The 20,809-nt window shown below is 35.4% G+C and overlaps 2 protein-coding genes and 1 long non-coding RNA gene across 5 annotated transcripts; 1 reads left to right on the top strand and 2 right to left on the bottom strand.

Moving 5' to 3' along the window:
- Positions 1-3,003: 3,003 nt before the first annotated feature.
- LOC111779820 (uncharacterized) lies at positions 3,004-4,117 on the bottom strand. The gene is made up of 2 exons (XR_002812742.2): positions 3,887-4,117; positions 3,004-3,580 (listed from the first exon to the last, which is right to left on the bottom strand). It is a non-coding gene; the product is annotated as an uncharacterized LOC111779820 (long non-coding RNA).
- A 4,092-nt stretch (positions 4,118-8,209) lies between these two features.
- LOC111779816 (zinc finger BED domain-containing protein DAYSLEEPER) lies at positions 8,210-12,246 on the top strand. 2 transcript variants are annotated; one of them, XM_023659978.2, is made up of 2 exons: positions 8,210-8,460; positions 9,809-12,246. In XM_023659978.2, exon 2 carries the CDS (start codon positions 9,830-9,832, stop codon positions 11,975-11,977), a length of 2,148 nt encoding a protein of 715 aa, XP_023515746.2. In that variant the 5' UTR covers positions 8,210-8,460; positions 9,809-9,829; the 3' UTR covers positions 11,978-12,246. The 2 variants fall into 2 exon arrangements, with proteins under 2 accessions (XP_023515746.2, XP_023515745.2); XM_023659977.2 differs by lacking the exon at positions 8,210-8,460 and adding an exon at positions 8,636-9,252.
- A 551-nt stretch (positions 12,247-12,797) lies between these two features.
- On the bottom strand, positions 12,798-16,647 carry LOC111779815 (putative galactinol--sucrose galactosyltransferase 6). Of its 2 annotated transcripts, XM_023659973.2 has the most exons (6): positions 16,494-16,647; positions 16,329-16,378; positions 14,824-16,217; positions 14,525-14,734; positions 13,755-13,889; positions 12,798-13,555 (listed from the first exon to the last, which is right to left on the bottom strand). In XM_023659973.2, exons 1-6 carry the CDS (start codon positions 16,630-16,632, stop codon positions 12,919-12,921), a joined length of 2,565 nt encoding a protein of 854 aa, XP_023515741.2. In that variant the 5' UTR covers positions 16,633-16,647; the 3' UTR covers positions 12,798-12,918. The 2 variants fall into 2 exon arrangements, with proteins under 2 accessions (XP_023515741.2, XP_023515743.1); XM_023659975.2 differs by lacking the exon at positions 16,329-16,378 and having other exon boundaries at positions 16,494-16,634.
- Between the last annotated feature and the right edge of the window lie 4,162 nt (positions 16,648-20,809).

Here is a 20,809-nt window from a genome sequence, read left to right on the forward strand (position 1 = left end):
TAAACACCGGAATATGAAGCCTTACAACAGGTGGGGATGACGTGGAGGTGTCAGGTAGGACTCTGAAATCTAATTTTCATTATTATTATTATTATTATTATTATTATTATTATTATTAGTTGTTGGTAAATTATTAGTGGGCTGTGGGCCACATAGGGAGAGAGGGAGGGCCCAGGCCCAAGAGAATAGCGAGTAGAATGGGCCCACAGAATTGGAGATGGTAACATATAAGCGCACATCATGTGACAATAATATGTGTGTCCATATATCACCCTCACATGGCTGGCATCCATTCATGTGAGAGAGAGAGAGATACTCCATAATTGTACAGACTTCTTCTTCTTCTTTCTCTTGTTTCTTGCAAGAAGGAAGAAAGCTCTCGGAAACCATGGCGTTTTTGTTAACTTCGCCTCGCCTCGCCCAGGTATTACGTTACAATTATGTGTTTATATCTTCATCTTCATGTACACTATATTAGACGAACATGATTCTCCACAATGGTATGATATTGTCCACTTTGAGCTTAAGCTCTCGTGACTTTGGTTTGGGCTTCTCCAAAAGACCTCACTCCAATAGAGAGAGTATTATTTGTTTATAAACTCATGATTATTCCTTAAATTAATCGATATGGGACTTTCATCATCCAACACAATACACTATACTCCTGCTTCTGCATGAAGAGAAGAACAAAGGTCATGTCGCTATTCATAATTGCTGCCATACGAACAAAGTAATCACCAAGCCGCTGGCGCATGGGGGCGACAGGGTCAAAATCTGCACAATCATACCTTTAATATATATATATATATATATTCATCTGTATTTGTTACATTTATTTGGTAATTTTGTACTCCCACAAAATACACATGCTGTCTCCTATCTTATCTGTTAATGTAAAAAAAAAAAAGGTTAATTTATACTTTATAAATGAATCATCTTTAACCATCTTTGTCTTTATAGTTCTTTCTTTATGAAACTGTTATAATCTTTATGAAACTGTTATAATTTTTTTTTTTACTTTGACTTCGTTACCGAGTTTAACATTAAAAAAAAATGTTTTGTTCTCGCATCCAAAGAAAATGTGATTTTTATATTAATATTTTAGGACTTTTACCATGTCCTTCCTACAATATACAATGATTAGTTGAGTGTTGAACTTTATCTGTGAAGCATTTCTCACTCTATTTTTTAAATTATTTTATTTTTTCATTTATTTATAAAAAATTATGTATGGACATTTCTGGTTAATTTGTTAAATTTTGGTTACAAGAATAATTTGATGTAATCAATATTAAACTTAATTAAAATTAGTTGTAAATACTGATAATTAATATAAATTATATTGATACAATTTCTAATTGATTCAATAAAAAAAAAAAATGGTATAATTTTTTTTTACTTCTATTTTAATTTTTCACTGTGTCACCATCCTCTCTCTCTCCTCTTTTCACATCATTTTCTACCTTTTCTTTGCCACAAAATCTTTTTCTCATTCAAAATGTAATGGTGTGCTTATGCGTACTTGGAACTTGATACAACAAAATTTTGGAATGTACTTTTATACATATGTTAAATTATATTACCAAATGAACCATATTGAAAAATACATATATATATATATATTCCCATATATTTGATACGATCACTACCTTATTCAATAACCTATTATTTTATGACATTTAACACGCGATTAAAATTATATTGGACGTATTATATTAAATAATAAATTTAAAAACAGTCTATTTATTTTGTGAAACTATAAAAATTAATTAATTTATCAAAAAAGAAAAGAAAAGAAAAGAAATGTGCATTGTTGATTTAATAAACCAGGTTAAGATGGCTAATACAAAATTTGGAATTTGTAAGGTCACAAAGCACAAGAAATGAAAACAAAAGGCAAGGGGAGACAAGCAAATAATCCAAACCCTGTTGTTGAATTTGGTCACAGAAATGAGACAAAAAATAATCCCCAACATAAGCATGTTTAAATAAATAATGGTGACCTATCAACTTTAAAGGCCTCACCCAAAAGCTAAAGATGCCGACAGATCGAGAGCGTTTCACACAAGAATCCAATGGACAAAAAGATAATAAAAATTAGTAAACAAAAAATGAATGTTTCATCATAATTGTTAATGAGATTGTTGGATGTATGACCTGTAAAACATTCATTAATTAATTAAAGAAATAGGGTATGGGCTTTATGAATTGCTCGTATAATAATAATTACATTTAACACTTCATTTTCATTACATTCACCAGCTCTTTAAATGCCAACCCTTTTGAAGATATAATAATAATTACATCAAATAAACTCTCCAATTACACCTCACTTTATGGTCATTAAATTTAAAATTCAAATATCCAAATTCATATAGGAATTAAATTAAGCAATATTTTCCCAATTTGAACAATATTTTTAATTAGCTCAAATTACATCAACAAGACAATACTTGATTCATACTTTCCTTATTATTTTCAATCAAACTTCTTAACTTTTATCTAACAAACTTATATAAAGTTAATAACGGATGCATGAACTTTCAATTATGTAGCTAAAAGGTGCGTAATTTACGAGACCCGTTGTTTAAATTTTGTAACCGAACAAAAAAACGCTCTGGACTTCACCAACCTACTATATATAAAAAGGTAAAGTTCAGAGAATTACTAAAGCAATTTTCAACGTTTATAGATTTATCAGGCATAACCTTAAAAGATAGGACTAAATATTAAGTAAACTTAAGAAATTTAAGTGGAAAAAAAGATGGTCTTTTAAGTGTTAGATGAACAAGACTCTACACAACGTTACAATATTGTCCACTTTGAGCATAAACTCTCATGACTTTGCTTTGAGCTTCCCTAAAAGGTCTCATACTAATAGAGAGAGTACTATTTGATTATAAATGTATGATCATTCCCTAAATTAGCCGAGATGGGACTTTCATCATTCAACTAACATGTAAGTAATAGCTTGATGGCCGCTTGTTATGTATACGAGAGTAATAAGAAAAGAAGCTAAAGCTTGTGCATTAATGAATCACTAAAAGAACAAAAGAGAGACAAATTAAAAGTGAAGATGATAGGTGAAGATGACAGGATGAGAAAAAAAGGGGTTTGTATGGTGTGCATTGAAGGAGTTTGAAGCTAAAAAAGAGCCAATTAAAGGCTTCTTCTGATAAGTGGTCCTAATACCTTAAACCTATAGAGCATTCATTACAATAGGAATTAACTTGGTGTTCCAAATTTACTCTGCTGCACAGAATAATCCTTCTCCTCTTTAATAATTCAACTCAACCACACACCACTACACAGATCTGACATTACAGAAACTCACAAAAAGAAAATGGATGAAAAAGTGGTGAAAAACATTATAGCCTACAACCTCCATCCATTCTATGGCCGCACTAAAATATCAGAAACTGTTGGTTTATCTACGGGCACAGTAAAAGTACAGATCCATAGCCTTTGATGAAACGAAACCAACTGCTTCAATTATATATTAATCATCATCATCATCGAAAGCCATATTATATGGCTTTAAAGCTCTCTCACACAAACTTGTTTTTGCCTGCCATGGAACCTACACATGGGGTCACAGTAAAAATAATAATAATAATAAAAAAAAAAATAGAATAAAACAAACAAAAACAGGCTTGAATCAATTCAAGATAATTTCTGCTATCAACGGAGAAGATTAGGAATTAAATCGAAATCGAATTGAAACCTCACATTTCCGAGTAAAAATTCAGGGAGAAATTGACCTAAAAGTTACCGTTTCTGAAAAGGCAAATTAAGAAACAAACAAACAAACAAACAAACGCGCACAAAAACAGCTTAAGAAAGGGGAAAATTACATCATACGATTTTGTAAGTTACAGCAATATACCGACGGCGCCGGCGATTGAAGGTCATTGTAGACGGCGAATTTCGCTCTGGATTACCGATTTCGTTGACCTTGTCTGTATCTTCCCACAGCTTTATTGAACCGCAAAAGTTAATGAACAAAGAACGCTTTGAGAGATCGAGAGAGAGAGAAGCGAATTTGGCTCAGGAAGATGCAGTTCAAGAAAGCTGTGGAAGAATACAAACAGAGCCATTTCTGAAGAACGAAGAACAAAAAAAAAAATTAGGGTATCGAACCCTAGAGAGAAGGCGGAGACTGAAGGAGAGGAGCGAGAAACTAGAGAGATAGGTTTTAGGGAAAGAAGAAGAAGGTGATATTTATAAGAGATTCAATAGAGAGGTTATTTATTTATTTATTTATTATTTTATTTATTTTTAATTTTTAATTTTTTTTACCCACCAATCCCGAGAAGAATATTGGACTTAATTCTGAGGGATTACAGAGATTACCATAAGAAAAAAAAAACCGTCTTAGTTGTTGTACTTCACTCTAAAAAATATTTTAAATAATATTTATTATAATTAACCACTCTAAAACAATTTTAATTTATTATATTAATATTTTTCTGTAATTTTTTATTTAAATATTGGATAAAATTAATTAATTTTGAGATTTCTTAATAAATGTTTATTTTAATTTTTTTTAGTACTATGAGACGTTTTAATATTGAATTTATAAAAATTCGAAGGAAAAAAATAAAAAAGAATAAAAACCTGACAAAATTCGTGTGGAACGACGTATGTTTGTTGTAGTATGTCATAATTATACGTGCGGCTAGGATGGCAGCTTTCCGGATCTAACGGTGGCGGTTGGCATTGTGGGGACAGGGCGCTCGGTCCCACGCTAGATCTGTCCGTTTCTGATATGAAAAGTCCACCTTCACGCGCCTTTTTTAGCGCGTGGAAACACTCCTTTGGTGATGTGAGCTTTGGGAGATGGCCTTAATGACCATCACGATTCCATGTGCTTCCTTTTTTTTTTTCGTAACACTATCTGTTTGAATTATTACGTTTAAAATATTTTCCGAATTATTTATGGAATAAATATTATAAAAACACCCAATAATTCCGTTGAATAATATAATTTAATCATATTATATGTTTTATGATGTAATAATTTTACATTGCTTTTTAGTACAAATAATGCTCAAATTTCCAATAAATTGAGGTTACGTATGGTGGGTCCCTTAAGAGAAAACAGCAAAGAGAAAACGATGGGTGAATAGGGACAAATTAATGCTAAAATTTCCTTATTTAACTTTATTATATTTTCATTTTTTAATTTAATAAATTAATATTATGATCATGTATTACAAAATATCTTATAGTAATAATAATAATAAATAAATAAATAACGGAGCCGTTGAAGTTATTTCGTAAACTTGGGTGATTCCAAAGGGCGGGTAAAGAAAGGGTGTAATCACATGGGGGAGACCCCACAGTGGGAACATGTGTGCGTGTGACAGTACACCCCCGTCTTTCCAGGACGGAGGTCGCTTTGTCGCCCTTCGGACCACTTCCAACCCCCTCCATGCCACCCTCACACTTTTATATCTCTATCTTACATCTACATCTTCATAAATTAATCATACATTATGATTCATCAAATTATATTATTCATATTAGCTTTATAATATGGTTTTTTTTTAAGAATAATTAAACTACCCATGTGATTTCTATAGTTTTGGGTAAATTATATGATTTCAATTAAAAGATATAGATTTAAATCATTTCACCCGTTGTCTTTAAGCAGAGATTTACTTTTATTTATTAAAAAAAAAAAAGAGGGTAAGTTTACTTATCAATTCCGAAGAAACTTTCGAGCTGCTGTACCTCGACTCTAGAAGGGGAGAGTGACCGAGCTGTCAAAAGCCACATTTTCCCTTTCAACAAAGCAGCCCAATCGATAACTAGGAGTGTCAGTCACTCATTATGTTTAATTAATAAGTGGGTTGAATTGTGTGTTGGATGAAAATGTCCCACGTTGGTTAATTTAGGGAATGGTCATGGGTTTATAATCATGGAATACACTCTCTATTGGTGTGAGACCTTATGCTCAAAGTGGAGAATATCATATAATTGTGGAGAGTCGTGTTCGTCTAACATGGTATCAGAGTCATGCCCTAAACTTAACCATGCCAATAGATTGGCAAATCCTCGAACGTCAAACAAAGAACTCCAAAAAGAAAAAAAGAGTCAAGACTCCTCAAAGACGGTAAAAAATGACTAAGACTCCAAAGGAGTCGAGCCTCGATTAAAGGGGAGACGTACTTTGTTCGAGGAGAGGTGTTGGATGATGAAAGTCCCACATCGACTAATTTAGGGAATGATCATGGGTTTATAAACAAAGAATACATTGTTAATTGGTATGAGGCATTTTGGAGAAATCTAATGCAAAGCCAGAAGAGCTTATGCTTAAAGTGGACAATATCATACCATTGTGGAGAGTCGTGTTCGTCTATGACTAATAAATTAATTAGCTGGCTAACACTAACTTAGTCCACTCTAATAATATTGTGAGGAGCTAATCCCATGGGTTTATGTAAATATTTTGGTTGATTTGATATCACCGCCATTATTCAACTCCCCTTTATTTTTCCTTTTAATAATAATAATAATGGACCCCATACTTTATAATAAATATATTTCTTTGGAGTGGTTGGTGGTGGACATCGCCAGCTTATTAATCTTGTTTTTTTCCTCCCTTTTCTTTAATTTTAAACTAATTAATATTACTCTCCATTCCTATTATGTATCCCAATTATCTTAATATCTTTTTCGCTTTATTCACGTGCATCAAATCATTGACCTTTACCCCCATTATCCTCTTAATTTCATTGCTTAAACTCTAATATAATATATTATCTTTATTAATCGACATTTTACCCACATAAATTGATCACTTACTTAAAAATATTAATTTTATTGGATAATGATCATGAGTTTATAATCAAATAATACTATTTTCATTGGTGTGAGGCTTTTTGAGAAGCCCAAAACATAGCCATGAAAGCTTATGCTCAAAGTGGACAATATCATACATCTTTAATCCATAACTCGTCGAGTTTAAATAAATGTTGCAATATGATATTATTTTCTTTAGTGAATTTTCAAAAAAAGAAAAAAAATTAAAAGATTAATATTGTTATATTAAAAGTTTGGAAGTACAAATTTATTTATTTAAAAAAAAAAGAAAAAAAAAAAGGAAAGGAAATGTAAGAGTAGAGATGATTGGAGGGTTGTAGGTGCGCACGTGTGAAATGGTGGGGACAGTTGCATGGAAATGCATGTATTTGTTTTGTCACATTATGTATATTACTGACACTATCTACCAAACACACATGCCTAACAACTGTTATTCAACCTTTATTTTATTTAATTTTATTTATTTATTTATTTACTTTTTTTTATTCAACCAATAAAAACCTCTCCCGTTTCCAATTCATCACCTGCCTTCCACCATTCATCCAAATCCCTTCTTTCTTGGCTTTCTTTCAAATATATATATATACACACACACAAAAGACATGACAATAAATAAAAAAATTAAATAATAAAAAAAAAAGACCTTGTTCGTAATAAAATGTTTAAAAGAAGAAATGCAACCACCATTCTTTCTAAAGAGTACCCAAAATAAAATATATTATTCTTCGTCTTGTATCACAAGCTCCGTACTAGATTCATACATTATGAAGTTTAATGAATTTAATTAGGGCGAGTTAAGTAATTTGAACTTATGAGACGTGTATTTGTGGTATGAATTTACGAAACCAGTTTAGAAAATTATGTAAGGAAATAGGTTCAAAACTTACCGTTTAATAGAAGTCTAAACTTGACAAATATGAAAGTGACGTATTAAAACAAATTCAAATTCAAATTAGGAAATTATTAAACTATCTACCTGGCATAAAATTAAATGTTATAAGATCATTATATATATTTGTATAATTATGAAATAAATAGGTATACATTTTAAAATTTAGAAATACGTGTTTTTTTTTTTGTTTTTGATCCAACGGGTTGATTTATCCGACAATATCAGAGGCATAATATGGACCTTTGGATCGGTGCTAAATCCGGGCCATATGGGCCTAGCCGAAATGGGGCCTACTTAATCAGTAGTCCATAAGATTTTGTGGGCCTGTTTGTGTACCGGCCCAAAGGAGAAGAGAGTTGTGGGCTTTCGGGTCCAGTTTAGAGAAGGAAGAATATATAAATGAAAATATATTAATTAGCATTTAAAAAAAAAAGGAAAAAGAAAATGGAAAAGTAAAAAAAGGCCGATGGACCGAGCTGCCCGAAGTCCAGTGCCCAAAATAAAAAAAAAAGGTGAAAGAAGGGAAGTCTTCTTCGAATCCCTAATCTACCAAACCGTGTCCCTCTGTGCTAAACTAAGGTCCAATTACCAACTCGGGTTTTTTTGAAGCCCAATCTCCGATTCTCTCTGCAAATTTTTCAGGCTCCATCGGCTACCGGACCGGAATTCAAGCCTGACCAGGCCAGCTCGGTTCGCTTCGTGGATCTCGTAGCCTTCTTGGATCTCTTTCGAAACCACGGGTAAAATCCGAGCTCTTTTTGGGATGAGATGATTTTGAAATCGACGAAGAAGATTATGTTTTCCCTCTTTTCGTTTACTTTCTTTACTTTCAGTTTGATGGAATCTCGATTTCTGGAGTTGTTGAATTCGGAATTTTGTGTTTTCGTTTCTTTCTGATGATGTCGGGATATGGGGAATTTTGGGTGGGAAATAGCGGCAATTCATTTCTTCTGTTTTTATTTGTTGGTCCGGTGATGTTTTGAGTTCTGGAATTTTGATTTCTGTTTGTGTTTGGATGATTCTCTGTTCGAAATTTTCTGTTTGGTGGGTTTTTCACATTAAACCTTGGTTGCTGGGCTTGAAATACCCAAATCCTCTTCAAACCCTAGATCTGAAAACTCGTCTGGTTCGACTACTGTGTTCCCAGCCCACCTTAGATATTTTTTTCAATATTGCCTATTTTAGCCTCACGATTCATCCATGTGGACTCCATTATTTGGTTGGAAACTGGAATCTCCCAATTTTGAAGATGCCTTCGAGGTGGGCCGAATGTCTTTTCATTCCAATTCAACCCGATTTCTCTAGTGGGCCCAAACCAAGCCCATTTTCGGGTTTGGAGTTTGTTCATCGTTTCCCCTTTTCTTTAAAGGGTTTCATAGATTAAGAACTCTCCTTCTCGCGCCTCTCTCAAGCTATATGTCAAAAACTGACCCCGTCGGTTGGGCTTTTTGGGGGTTTTCACTAATCTGATCAAAATGAGGATGGAGACAGATCTTCTTCGGTTCCCTTTTCTTCCTGGGTTTGGAAAAATGGTATTCTGTCTTTAATTTGTTTCATGGGTTCGAGCCCGACTTACAATTGTAGCTATTCGATTCCTTTTCTGCCAGCGTTTTAAACACTTCGCAATATGACAAATGGGCAGATGGGGTTTTTTTTTTTTTTTGTTCTATAAAAAAACAAATACGGCGATCTTAATCGTTTTCATTAATTTAGTTGGCGAGCTGGGATGAAGTTTTCTCCTTTTTCTTTTATCGCTCCGATGTGCTTCGTCTATTCAAATAATATATTCATCGCCTTGCTCAGATTTCAGGGCGAAAATTCGTTGATCATGTCTTTGATGATTCCTTGGCTGGGTTTAGCTTGTATCGCTGTTCTTAGCAGCACATTTAATTTGTTTGATAAAGAAGCATTCATTGTTAGGATTGCCGCCTGTTCATCCACGAGTCAAGCAAGATAAACATATGTTCTATCACTTTAACTTGTTCAAATTGTTGTCATATTTCTGCTTTATATGGAGTTTTAGAATTGTTAACACTCTAAGGATATGTGCCTTAGATCTTTGTTTAATTTTATTGCTTTTTTGCACAGGAAATTATTTTCCCAGACGAAATGGCAACTCCTGATGAAGAAAACATGGCAAGTTCGGGCAAAGAGATCATGGTGATTCATCATGATGAAGACCATAATGTGATGACTCCAAATGGGGAAAACATGGGAACTCCTGAAGACGAATTAATGGAAACTCCTGAAACAGGAAAGCTGGGATCGCCAGATGGACATAATGAACTAGCTTTGGTGGAAACACAGCCTAACAAGAGGAGGAAAAAGAAGTCAATTGTCTGGGAACACTTCACTATAGAGTCTGTGAGTCCTGATTGCAGACGGGCGTACTGTAAGCAATGCAAGCAAAGTTTTGCATATAGTACAGGATCAAAAGTTGCTGGCACCAGCCATTTGAAGCGGCACATTGCCAAAGGAACTTGCTCTGCACTTTTGCGTGGTCAGGACAAGAATCAATTGGTGGGTACATATACCCCACCTTCAAGAGGTAGTACTGTCAGCGAGACACCTAAAAGGCGGTATAGAACTTCTAGTTCACCTTATGTTATGTTTGATCACGATCGTTGCCGTCAAGACATTGCCCGAATGGTTATCATGCATGACTATCCTCTTCACATGGTTGAGCATCCTGGATTTATATCATTTGTCAAGAACCTTCAGCCTCGATTCAACATGGTGAGCTTCAACACTGTTCAAGGGGATTGTGTTGGAACATATTTAATGGAGAAGCAAAATCTAAGCAAGTTTATAGAAGCCATCCCTGGACGTATATGCCTTACCCTTGACATGTGGCATTCTAGTCGATCAGTAGGTTATGTGTTTATTATGGGTAGTTTTATTGATAGCGAGTGGAAGTTGCACAGACGTGTTTTGAATGTAATAATGGAACCATATCCAGAATCGCCTACTGCACTTAGCCATGCCGTTGCTGCGTGTCTCTCTGATTGGAGATTAGAAGGGAAGTTATTCTCTCTTACATTTAATCAAATACAGAATGAAGCTGCCCTTGACAATCTCAGGCCCCTAATTGCCATCAAAAACCCCCTTATTCTCAATGGTCAGTTTTTAGTTGGAAGTTGTATTGCCTTGACTCTTGGCGACATCGCAAAAGATGTATTAAGTGCAGGAGAAAATACGATAAGGAAAATTCGGGACAGCGTGAAATATGTGACAACTTCAGATTCTCATGAGGAAAAGTTTTTAGAGCTTAAGCAACAACTTCAAGTGCCTAGTGAGAGAAATCTCGTTCTTGATGATCAAATGCAATGGAATACAACTTACCATATGTTGGTGGCTGCCTCTGAGATGAAAGAAGTATTTTCCTGTTTGGATACCTCTGATCCTGATTATAGGGAAGCTCCATCAATGGAAGATTGGAAGTTGGTTGATATTCTCTGCACATACCTGAAACTTCTTTTTGATGCAGCAAATATCCTTACCACAACATCTCACCCATCTGCCATTACCGTCTTTCACGAAGTATGTAGAATTCATTCCGAATTGGCTCGGGCAGTTACGAGCGAGGATCCCTTCACAAGCAGCCTTAGTAAAATGATGCTAGAAAAGGTCGATAAATATTGGAAAGATTGCAGCATAGTCCTGGCAGCTGCTGTCGTGATGGATCCTCGGTTCAAGATGAAGCTTGTTGAGTTTAGTTTCACCAAAGTTTATGGTGAAGAAGCTCCTGCATACATCAAGGTTGTTGATGATGGAATTCATGAGCTCTTTGATGAATATGTGGCGCTGCCTCTACCCTTAACCCCAACCTATGCTGAAGATGGAAGTGCTGATGGCAACATGAAGGCAGAAGATTCTCAGGGAAACCTTCTGTCAGACAACGGATTTTCAGATTTTGATGTCTACATTATGGAGACCACCAGCCAACAGATGAAGTCCGAGCTCGATCGATATTTGGAAGATTCTTTGTTACCTCGTGTGCAAGACTTCGATCTATTGGGATGGTGGAAATTGAACAAGTTCAAGTACCCTACTCTTTCGAAGATGGCTCGTGATATCTTGTCTATTCCAGTTTCTACCCTTACTCCCGACTCCGTATTTATTACCAGAAGGAAGAAAATGGATCAGTATCGCAGCTCCCTGCGTCCCGAAACCGTAGAAGCGATGATATGTTCCAAGGACTGGATGCAGTGTGGACTAACCGAAGTCTCTAATGCCCTGGTAAGGATGGAATATTAGTCTCTGTTTAGATCTGTTTGGCTTTCTTGTCCATAAGTTGCTATGTGACATCTCTCTTTAGGGGTTCTACTTTGCCATTAGGTTAACATTTGTTGTACCATTTAAGACAATTGTGTAATTCATCCTTGAAATTAGATATACTAGAATAGACTGAACTCTGTGATCATATGTATTACATTCTAGGAAGCAGTTTGGTACACCTTGTACATAAATTGCGGTACATTATTGAGCTATTCTATCCATATTTATCACATGCTTGTTTGAACATATTTCATTTGGGTTTAGTAGAATTATTCTGTCAGATTACAGGACATCCCATTACTTGCTTTTCTACAGTTCAAACATTTTTTTATCTTACCATGGGTCGATTATTTAAGCTCCTACTTCAACATTTGTGTTCTTACAAATAAATTGACCACAGAATCACTGATTAGGTTATTTATCGTCTTCAAGGCTGTTGTGACTGGCAACCGTAGGTTGACGAAAAATGATGTGACGACATTTTTTTAATTGATTTGAGATTATGTGTCATGCATAGTTCGTTTCGTGAACGAACCCGTTCATGTAGACACGGGTGGAGAAGTTAAAAAAGGGGCGAATGCGAGGAAAAAACACCAGACAAGGGAAGAAAAGAGCCACTTATCATGTGATTTAAAATTGCAACCGATCAACTATGAGTCAATTTTAACTCATTGATCATTTAGAATATTTTTGTTCAAAATTTAAAAATTAAGTGTTCACTATGAAACTTGGAAATTAAGTCCATATTGTTTTACTTTGAAGTTTCTTGACACAATGTTTGCAGTTTGCACCTCATAGATAAGGAAGGAGAGTTATTTTAGATTCCAATCCACACATAATATTACAAGATTCTCCAGCCCACAACAAAGGGAAGCCTATAACCGGCACCTAATCATACCATCTGCACCCATCCATAAAATTCATAGCTCAATTTTAACATCGTGAACTTTAAGATCACCTTCCGGTAATTTGTCTATTCCGAAAGTCACCAAACCAGACTCAGACTCATAACCAAACTCCACTTCGCTCGAATCCACCGTGCACCGCCGTGGCTTTGCCGACGAGTACGCACCAAACCTCCCGCACCCTTTCACTTCCAAGTGAACAATTCCGACCAACTCGGAGCTCGGGTTCTCCGCAAGCTCAGACCCAACTTTCACTTCGTATTTCAACCCTTCGATTGCACCGCCGGCATTGAACATGTCGATGAGTCCGATGGGAGCAAAGGTGAAGCCAGGTGCCAAAACTTTGATCGGGGTAATGGTGAAGACGTCGAAGGCGAGGACTTTAAGAGAAACGGGAAGTGCTGAATTGTAAGGAAGAGTGACGAGCTCCCCAGAGAGATGGCGGTAGAATGCACAGTCGCCATTCCAATCGGAATCCGCCGCAACTTCAGAAATGGCGTGAACGTCGCGTCCTTTGACGTAGCCAGTGAGGGCATCAGAGTTGGTGTCATGAAAAGTGTTCTTTCTTTCTCGACTGTTCCAGGCGGCGCCTTGGCAATTATAGATGCCAACCACCCCAGTGAATTTGTTCAAATTCCATATCTTCAGCAGGCTGAAGAATGTGATTCAAATTTCAAAGTCAGAAAAGGTACGAATACGACAAAAAAGAAAAAGGAAAGTCCCAAAAAAGGGCATTCAAATCCAAACCAACAACACCCACTCAACTCCATCAAACTGTCGGGAGAAAAATGTCCCAAAAAGTGATGGAAAAAAATAGAAAGGGTATTCAAATCCAAATCAAAAACACCCACCTAACTCCATCTCGTGCTGGATCTGAGAATAAACAGTCCCGTGTTGGCCGTCCAGGCAAGCGTGCTCTGAGCACTGAGCCGTCAGGTAGCACTAATTTCTTCAGAAGCTCGAAGTTGTGATTCCCCGGAGCATCACTGATGGGAAAAGTGAAACATCACGATTAACATGTTGAAAACGTAAATTTAGTCCTAAACTTATCCAGTTTTGTACTTCAATGAACTTTAAATAGTTCCCCTGATCAAGCTATTGGCCCTAAATTTAAAAGATTGCTTTTACCTCAGCAGTTATAACTCAACTTTAATGGGTTGGTGGAAGTATATAATAGATTCTTCAAGGAAAAGAAAAAAAAAAAACTTTAAGATGCATTTCTGATAAAAGTAATCGATCCCTAAACTTGTAATATTTTCTTGTATTAAGTAGAATCTGATCTTATTGGAAACTCATCTTTTAAAGTTGTCTTATCACATGACTTTAATGAATAGAAGAATATAATAGATGTCTTCCTGATAAGACTATTGACCTCTAATAATAGATGTCTTACTTATAATAGATGTCTCACTAACACCTTACCTTATCTTTAAGCTTAAATAATTCTGTGTATAATAAGGGCTTTGAAATTTCATGTCTCTACTTAGAACATACTTCAAATCTCAACAACTTAAATTTAATTTTGATGGTATAAAAATGTGGTTTAAAAATGATAAAAGCAAATATTAATTTAATTATTTCAAAATATCCGTCGACCATGGCTAGAAACAATTATGATTACCTGACATAAACAGGGCCACCGCTGATCGCCCGAGCTGAAGCGTGGTACTCAGCGGCAGGATGAAGGGAATGAAACATGTCCCAATCAGGCAGCATAATCTCTCCAAGAAAAACGCTGTTGTAAGCCACTGCTGCTATGTGAATCGTATGCGACACCGGATCTCGGGGGAAGAAGTCATCGGAAGCTCTCACAACCGCCGTCTGTTTCGCACTGAAATTAAACAAAACCACCAACATCAAAATGGTTTTACTCTCATTCGGAATTAGCTACCAAGAAATTGAGAATTCTAGTTCACTTACCAGTATAGAGCATCTGTATTGTGGCTCATACAAGCAATAATGCCGTTGTCTGCAAAATTTCTAGCCACCGACGCGTCCAGAGCCTGGTGGTACTGCCGAGTCAACTCGACTCGGCCACCGAACCCGGCGCCGAGAGTCTCCAATATGCACTGTGCGTCAACTTTGACTCCGTCGACTCCGGCAGAGGCGAGGTAACTGTGAAGTTCATTGTAAAATTTGTAAACGCTTTTAGGATTCATCAGCCCCAATCCTTGCAAAGCCAACGCGTCGGTCTTCCATAGCGGCTCATTCTCAAAAACACCTTTGGATACCTTCGGATACTGCATCAACGATCCGTATTCCTCCATATCCTTGACGCCAGGGCGTAGTCCTCCCCAATATCCAGTAATCGCGTGCCATACATACACATACTTTAATCCGTACTTGTTTTTAGCGATGCTCACTATGTTCTTAATTCCTTCCTTTGGATCCTCCTTGTTCTGGAACTTCGAGTTCTCCCTGATCGCGGTTAGCCTTTGCAATGGCGGCTGCTTCGGTTGTTTCTCGCCTTCTTCCTCGTTCTCCTCCTCTGGATCGCCGGCGACTGATTGCCATCCGTCGTCGATGATCACGAACTTCGGCGGCGCTCCGCCATCCGAGAGAGACTTCAGTCCGGCCTCAACGCCATCTTGAGTAACCTCCTGATAGAAGGCATCCCATGTACACCATCCAAAATAATCAACGATTGCAGGCAGTTTCTTCTCTTGCCGCAATCGGAAGGTGTTGAGGTGGAGTTTTACGGCTTTCATCGCGTCGGCGATGGCGTCGAACGGATCGGTTCCGGCGTGGATGAACACAGAGTGTGTAAACGACGACGCTTTGGTATCTGCATCACCACTTTCGAGGCAAAGCTCGAGTTCGTCTTGTCCGTTGCCTTGGAGACAGGCTCGGAAAGATCCTTCAATCAGAGGGAGAAACACTGTGTAAATGATTTGATTCTCTTCATTTCCATCGTCCGATTCCAGGTGGGACCCATCCTTCGTCTCCAGTAACAGAAATTGCGTCTCTAACGGAATCTCCTTCCCTTTATCGCCCATCATTTGGGCCATCCACCATAACTTGAACCGAAAACACGCCATGAATCGGACATCCCGCAAGGTTCCCAACGGAACCACCTGCCGACTCTGCTCCTCCTCGAAAACCGCCCCGAGGAACACCCCTTCCACCGGTCCAGACGACGAACCGGACGTCGCGATAACATTATCAGGTACTCCCGTCAGGATCGTCCGATCTTTCACGATGAGCTTACGTTCAGAGATCCGCACCGCCGGTTTGATCGTCATTTCTTTGGTTTTTAACTCTCTTTCTAGTTCTGTTTCGTTCGAGTTTCTTGTTTGATTATTTTCCCGGCGTTCCTAGATTTTCAGATTTGTACCATCTAATATCAGATTACAGATACGAAAAATCCGAAAAAAAAGTATGTTATGAACTTATTTATCCAGTTCAGAGTTCGTCAATCAATCTACCTTAAAGGCTTTCACCGACAAACGCCGTCTCGGCGTAATATACGAAAACTCTAAGATATGAAAGGAGATGGAAAATTCAAGATCAGTTCAGGTAAAAACCGATCTATTTCCTATGGAACCAAACAAAAAGAAGAACAAGTTAAAGAACAACGGAAAATATATTACCAGAAGCAGGAATTTTCTTCGTTGCTCTTAGTAGAATGAAATCAGAAGAACTGAACCATGGAACTGCAAATGGAAGGAAGAAACGCGACGTATTTATAGTGAGAGTTGGCGAATTAAAAATCCATGGATTTAACGCCATGTCTGGCAACGTACTGCTTCTTAGCCTTTTCGTCTTCCAATGAGCTCCCGCTTCTTCTTCTCACACAAATATCCAACGGCGCAGAATATCTGCCTTGGTGAATTGCTCATTCCAACGGCCGATGCTGGTGCCACGTTGATCCACTAAAGTCACAGGGCGTTCACGGGTGTTTCCGTCAAATCTGACACGAATCCCGACACGTGGATGATACCAAGAATATGGGATTCTGAATTTTATTACGCTCTCTCATACTCGTTACAGTGTGCTCCAATTAGTGTAAGGTACTGTCGTTTTAATAATTAAATGTGCTGACCTGTCACCACGTACTCATATTTTGTTGTTTTTTTGGACGAATTTTTGGCCGTACCCGTATTGCCCTTCCTGATTTCCACGTCATCGGACAGATCAGATATTTTACTCATCAATTATTTTTTTTTTAACTCATTTAAATTTCAAACAAAAATGCATAAAAGATAATTTCGAACAAAAACTTTATAACAAAAATTTCCCAAAAATATTTGGTGTCATAATGTTCTATTCATTGAAAAATTGACTCAAGGCATTTAAGTCGTTCTCTTTCAATTGAACCGAAATAGGTTAGACTCGATCGAAATATTTTTTCCTTCATTTAGCAACACATCAAGTCAACCTAAATGATTAACTGACCGACCCAAGTGGATACATGAACTTTCAACCTTTAGCTTAGATTTTTTGATGCTCAATTGAGTCCTAGTCGAGAGGCTCAAGACCACCTTATCTTGATCATACTCGAAAGAGTTGAATGTCATATTATATTATGTTGTCACGTCATGCATACAGTAACAACTTTAGCTCAAACTTTAAAGTTAAATGTTTAATTTATTGGGAGTAATTACCAAAGTGAAAGAACAGTCAATAATTTTTTCTTTATTTTCGTACAACCGTAAAAATGATCGGGACATTTGACTGACCAAGCTTCTTCTTTTTCATATAATAAGGTGATTTTTTTATATATATAATAAGGAGGGAAAATGCCACACGACCAAGCAATCATGGGTCAGGAGCCAAATGGGCACTACATAATTTCTAAATCTCATACGTGGCCCATCCACGTGGCTATTGAGATGTACACGTTTACTTGTGGTTGGGAAATTTTCTACTTATTTTACAATATATAGATTAGTCATAATGTGTTTGTGTCTTTTTCGAATTTCAAATTTCGAATTTCCTTGTTGTGCACGATTCAATCATAGGATATTAGCTTTAATTAAAGTTGTCGCGTGTGAAATTATATAATTCTTAATAAAATATTATTGTAAATTCCAATTATTGACATGATAATTTTTTAATTATGAAAACATTTATAAAAAAATAAGTGTAAAAATACTTTTTAAATATTAAAAATTGTTTTAATTTTTCAAACAAACCCAAAAACTAATTAATTATCCAATAAATGATAAAAAAAATTGACGTATAATAAACTATTTTTCACTACGTAACTATATTATTTAATTATCATATGATTTACAATAACGAAAGGTAATGTATTATTTATTATTATTATTATTCAAATTTGGATCCCGCATCATAATAGTCTAAATATTGCTTTTATAGTGTTTGTATAAAAAGAAAAATATGCTTTAATATGGATCTTAAGTGTAACACGTAGTACGACAATATTTGATTCTGTACCCATTTTTATAAAACGTTTAAGCTTATAATAATGATTGGAATGATTTTTTATTTTTTTTTTGAAAGGAATGATCCAAATGAAATTAGATGGAATCCCGTTTAAGTGGGAAGACATATTTGGATATAATATAATGTATTAATAAAATTAACCTATGGTATAGACTATACAAAAAACGAAGCCATATTTCACTAGTCTCGAGGTAGTATTTAAAATATGAATTAGCCAATATTTCTATTAAAGTTCATGTATATTAATTTTTATTATTATTACTGCATATGTTATAACACCCCATGTGATTTCCCTCGATTATTGATTGTGCTTTTATAAAAAGTTAAATTTTAACTTTTTTTCTTTTTCTTTTCATGTCTCAATTTTTTTAATGTTCGTAAATTTGAAGAGGTTTCGTAAAAGTAAAGGAATCTTGCCCTTTTGATAAAGGAAACGTCGTTTCTATTAATATAAGATCGTACCGGAATAGTCATATCAACAAAAGAGAACTTTTTAGCGGTTCATATTCATTGAAAGGAGAACTTATTTTAAATATTTATAAAATATACTAGTGACCACAAAAATATATAGACAGAGTGTTGGAATCTGTGGTCTATAACTATTTATTTATTTATTCGTTAAGAACACGTGCACATGAAAATTTTAATTTTATTTCACTAGAGTTTAATGAATTTAAATATTAAATAGCAAATTATAATTAAGTTTACCATTTAATGTTTTTTTTTATTATTATTATTATTAAAATGTATAGCTTTTGAAACTATTTATTACAATGTTATTTTAATGAATAAATGTACAAAAATAAAAATACTAAGACCCATAATTTGAATGACATTTGTAGGGGAGTTTGAAAATGATTGGGATTTTGGAAGGAGACGATGATGGCACATAAAGTAGTCCACTTTACGTGGCTAAAAGCTGGGCCATTGGCAGCCCGTCGGCACTACGGGTCACTTTGGGTGCCCATTTGAAAGCCGGTATTCTTGGACAATCATGCCACGACAAACCCCTCCTTCTTTTTCTCTTCCAATAATGATATCCACTTTTTCCACCCTTTGCCTCTCTCCTACCTATCATTTTTTATTATCCTCTTTCATTTCATGCGTTTGTTAAAGAGAGATTTTCACAATTCTATAAGAGATGCTTAGTTTTTTTTTTCTTAAACGGACGTGGGACTTGACAATCCACCCCCTTTGAAACCTAGCGTTCTCACAGACAAACTACCCAATTTTTTTTATTATGATATCATTTGTAACAATTTAAGCCCATTACTAGTAGATATTGTCCGCTTTGACCTGTTACATATTGTTGTCGATTGTTAGGAAGAGGTTTCCACATCGATTCGAGAATGGAACGAAACATCCCTTTATAAGGGTGTCAACTTTGATTACAACAAAATGAAGTGATCATCTAGCCTATTCCCATATTGGGTCGACGGTAACACGTGCTGCAATGGCTAAAAGAACGGTCATGATCGAGATCGAAAAACCTTGTTTGAATTTTGTTTTTTGCATCCAGTAACTCAATTCTATTTCTATTTATTAAAAAAAAAAAAAAAAATTAAGGTGACAAAAAAATAAGAAATGGTTACCCCCACAACAAAGTAGCCCTAAGTTCATTATTTTTCATCTTTTCCATGCTAAATTATGGAAATTGTATTTTTCTATTTGATCTAAATGATTCGTGTTTGACCAACTATGCCAAATAGCGACATTTTTAATAGGCCAACGGTTCAAACTCTCCAACAATTTCAAAGGTTAGCCATTCTCAGAGAATAAAAAGTTAATAGAAAAAATAAAATATATTTTCATTCGATACAAAATTATTTAGAAAAAAAGGAAACGTGGTCCAAAAAATATAAAGATATGAACCACTTTTTTCCCTCGTCTTACTCGCCGTGGCATATCCCATTTTCAGATTCTAAAATAACTTAAATATTTTTATAAAATTATCACTATATAAAGGAATTCTTTATAATAGGTCGAAGTGTTACGTAAAACTAAAAATATTTATAATATTTAGATATCTATTTACGATCGTAGGATAGTTCTAGAAAATTTTTATACGTAAAGCTAAATCATATAAACATTTTTTTTTTAAAGTTTAACAAATACAAGAATGAGAATATTCAATTTTTTTTACACCCAATTAAACTATATTTAATTGATATTTACGCGTTCACTCTTAACATTTTATTGGTAAATATTCACAAAATCATTAATATTCTCGAATAAAAAAAAATTATTTGTAAATCAGTTCAATAAATAACAAAAATAATAAATATTTAGCTTTCAAGACAATGGAGACAGAACGGTGACGTTTTGGAATTTGAGGGTTGTCGCCCAAAATATTCGTTTATTTGCAAAAAAAGAAAAAAAAAAAATTGGACTTGGGCCGTCGGAAGCTTAATAATGGGCCCGCCATCAGAGGGGTGGCTAAGATTAAATGAATAAATATTAAAATTAAATTATTAAAATTTACAATTTTTTCAGTTTT

Source organism: Cucurbita pepo, chromosome 18, assembly GCF_057944985.1.
Source record: "Cucurbita pepo subsp. pepo isolate OVF chromosome 18, ASM5794498v1, whole genome shotgun sequence".
In the NCBI taxonomy this organism is placed as follows: Eukaryota; Viridiplantae; Streptophyta; class Magnoliopsida; order Cucurbitales; family Cucurbitaceae; genus Cucurbita; species Cucurbita pepo.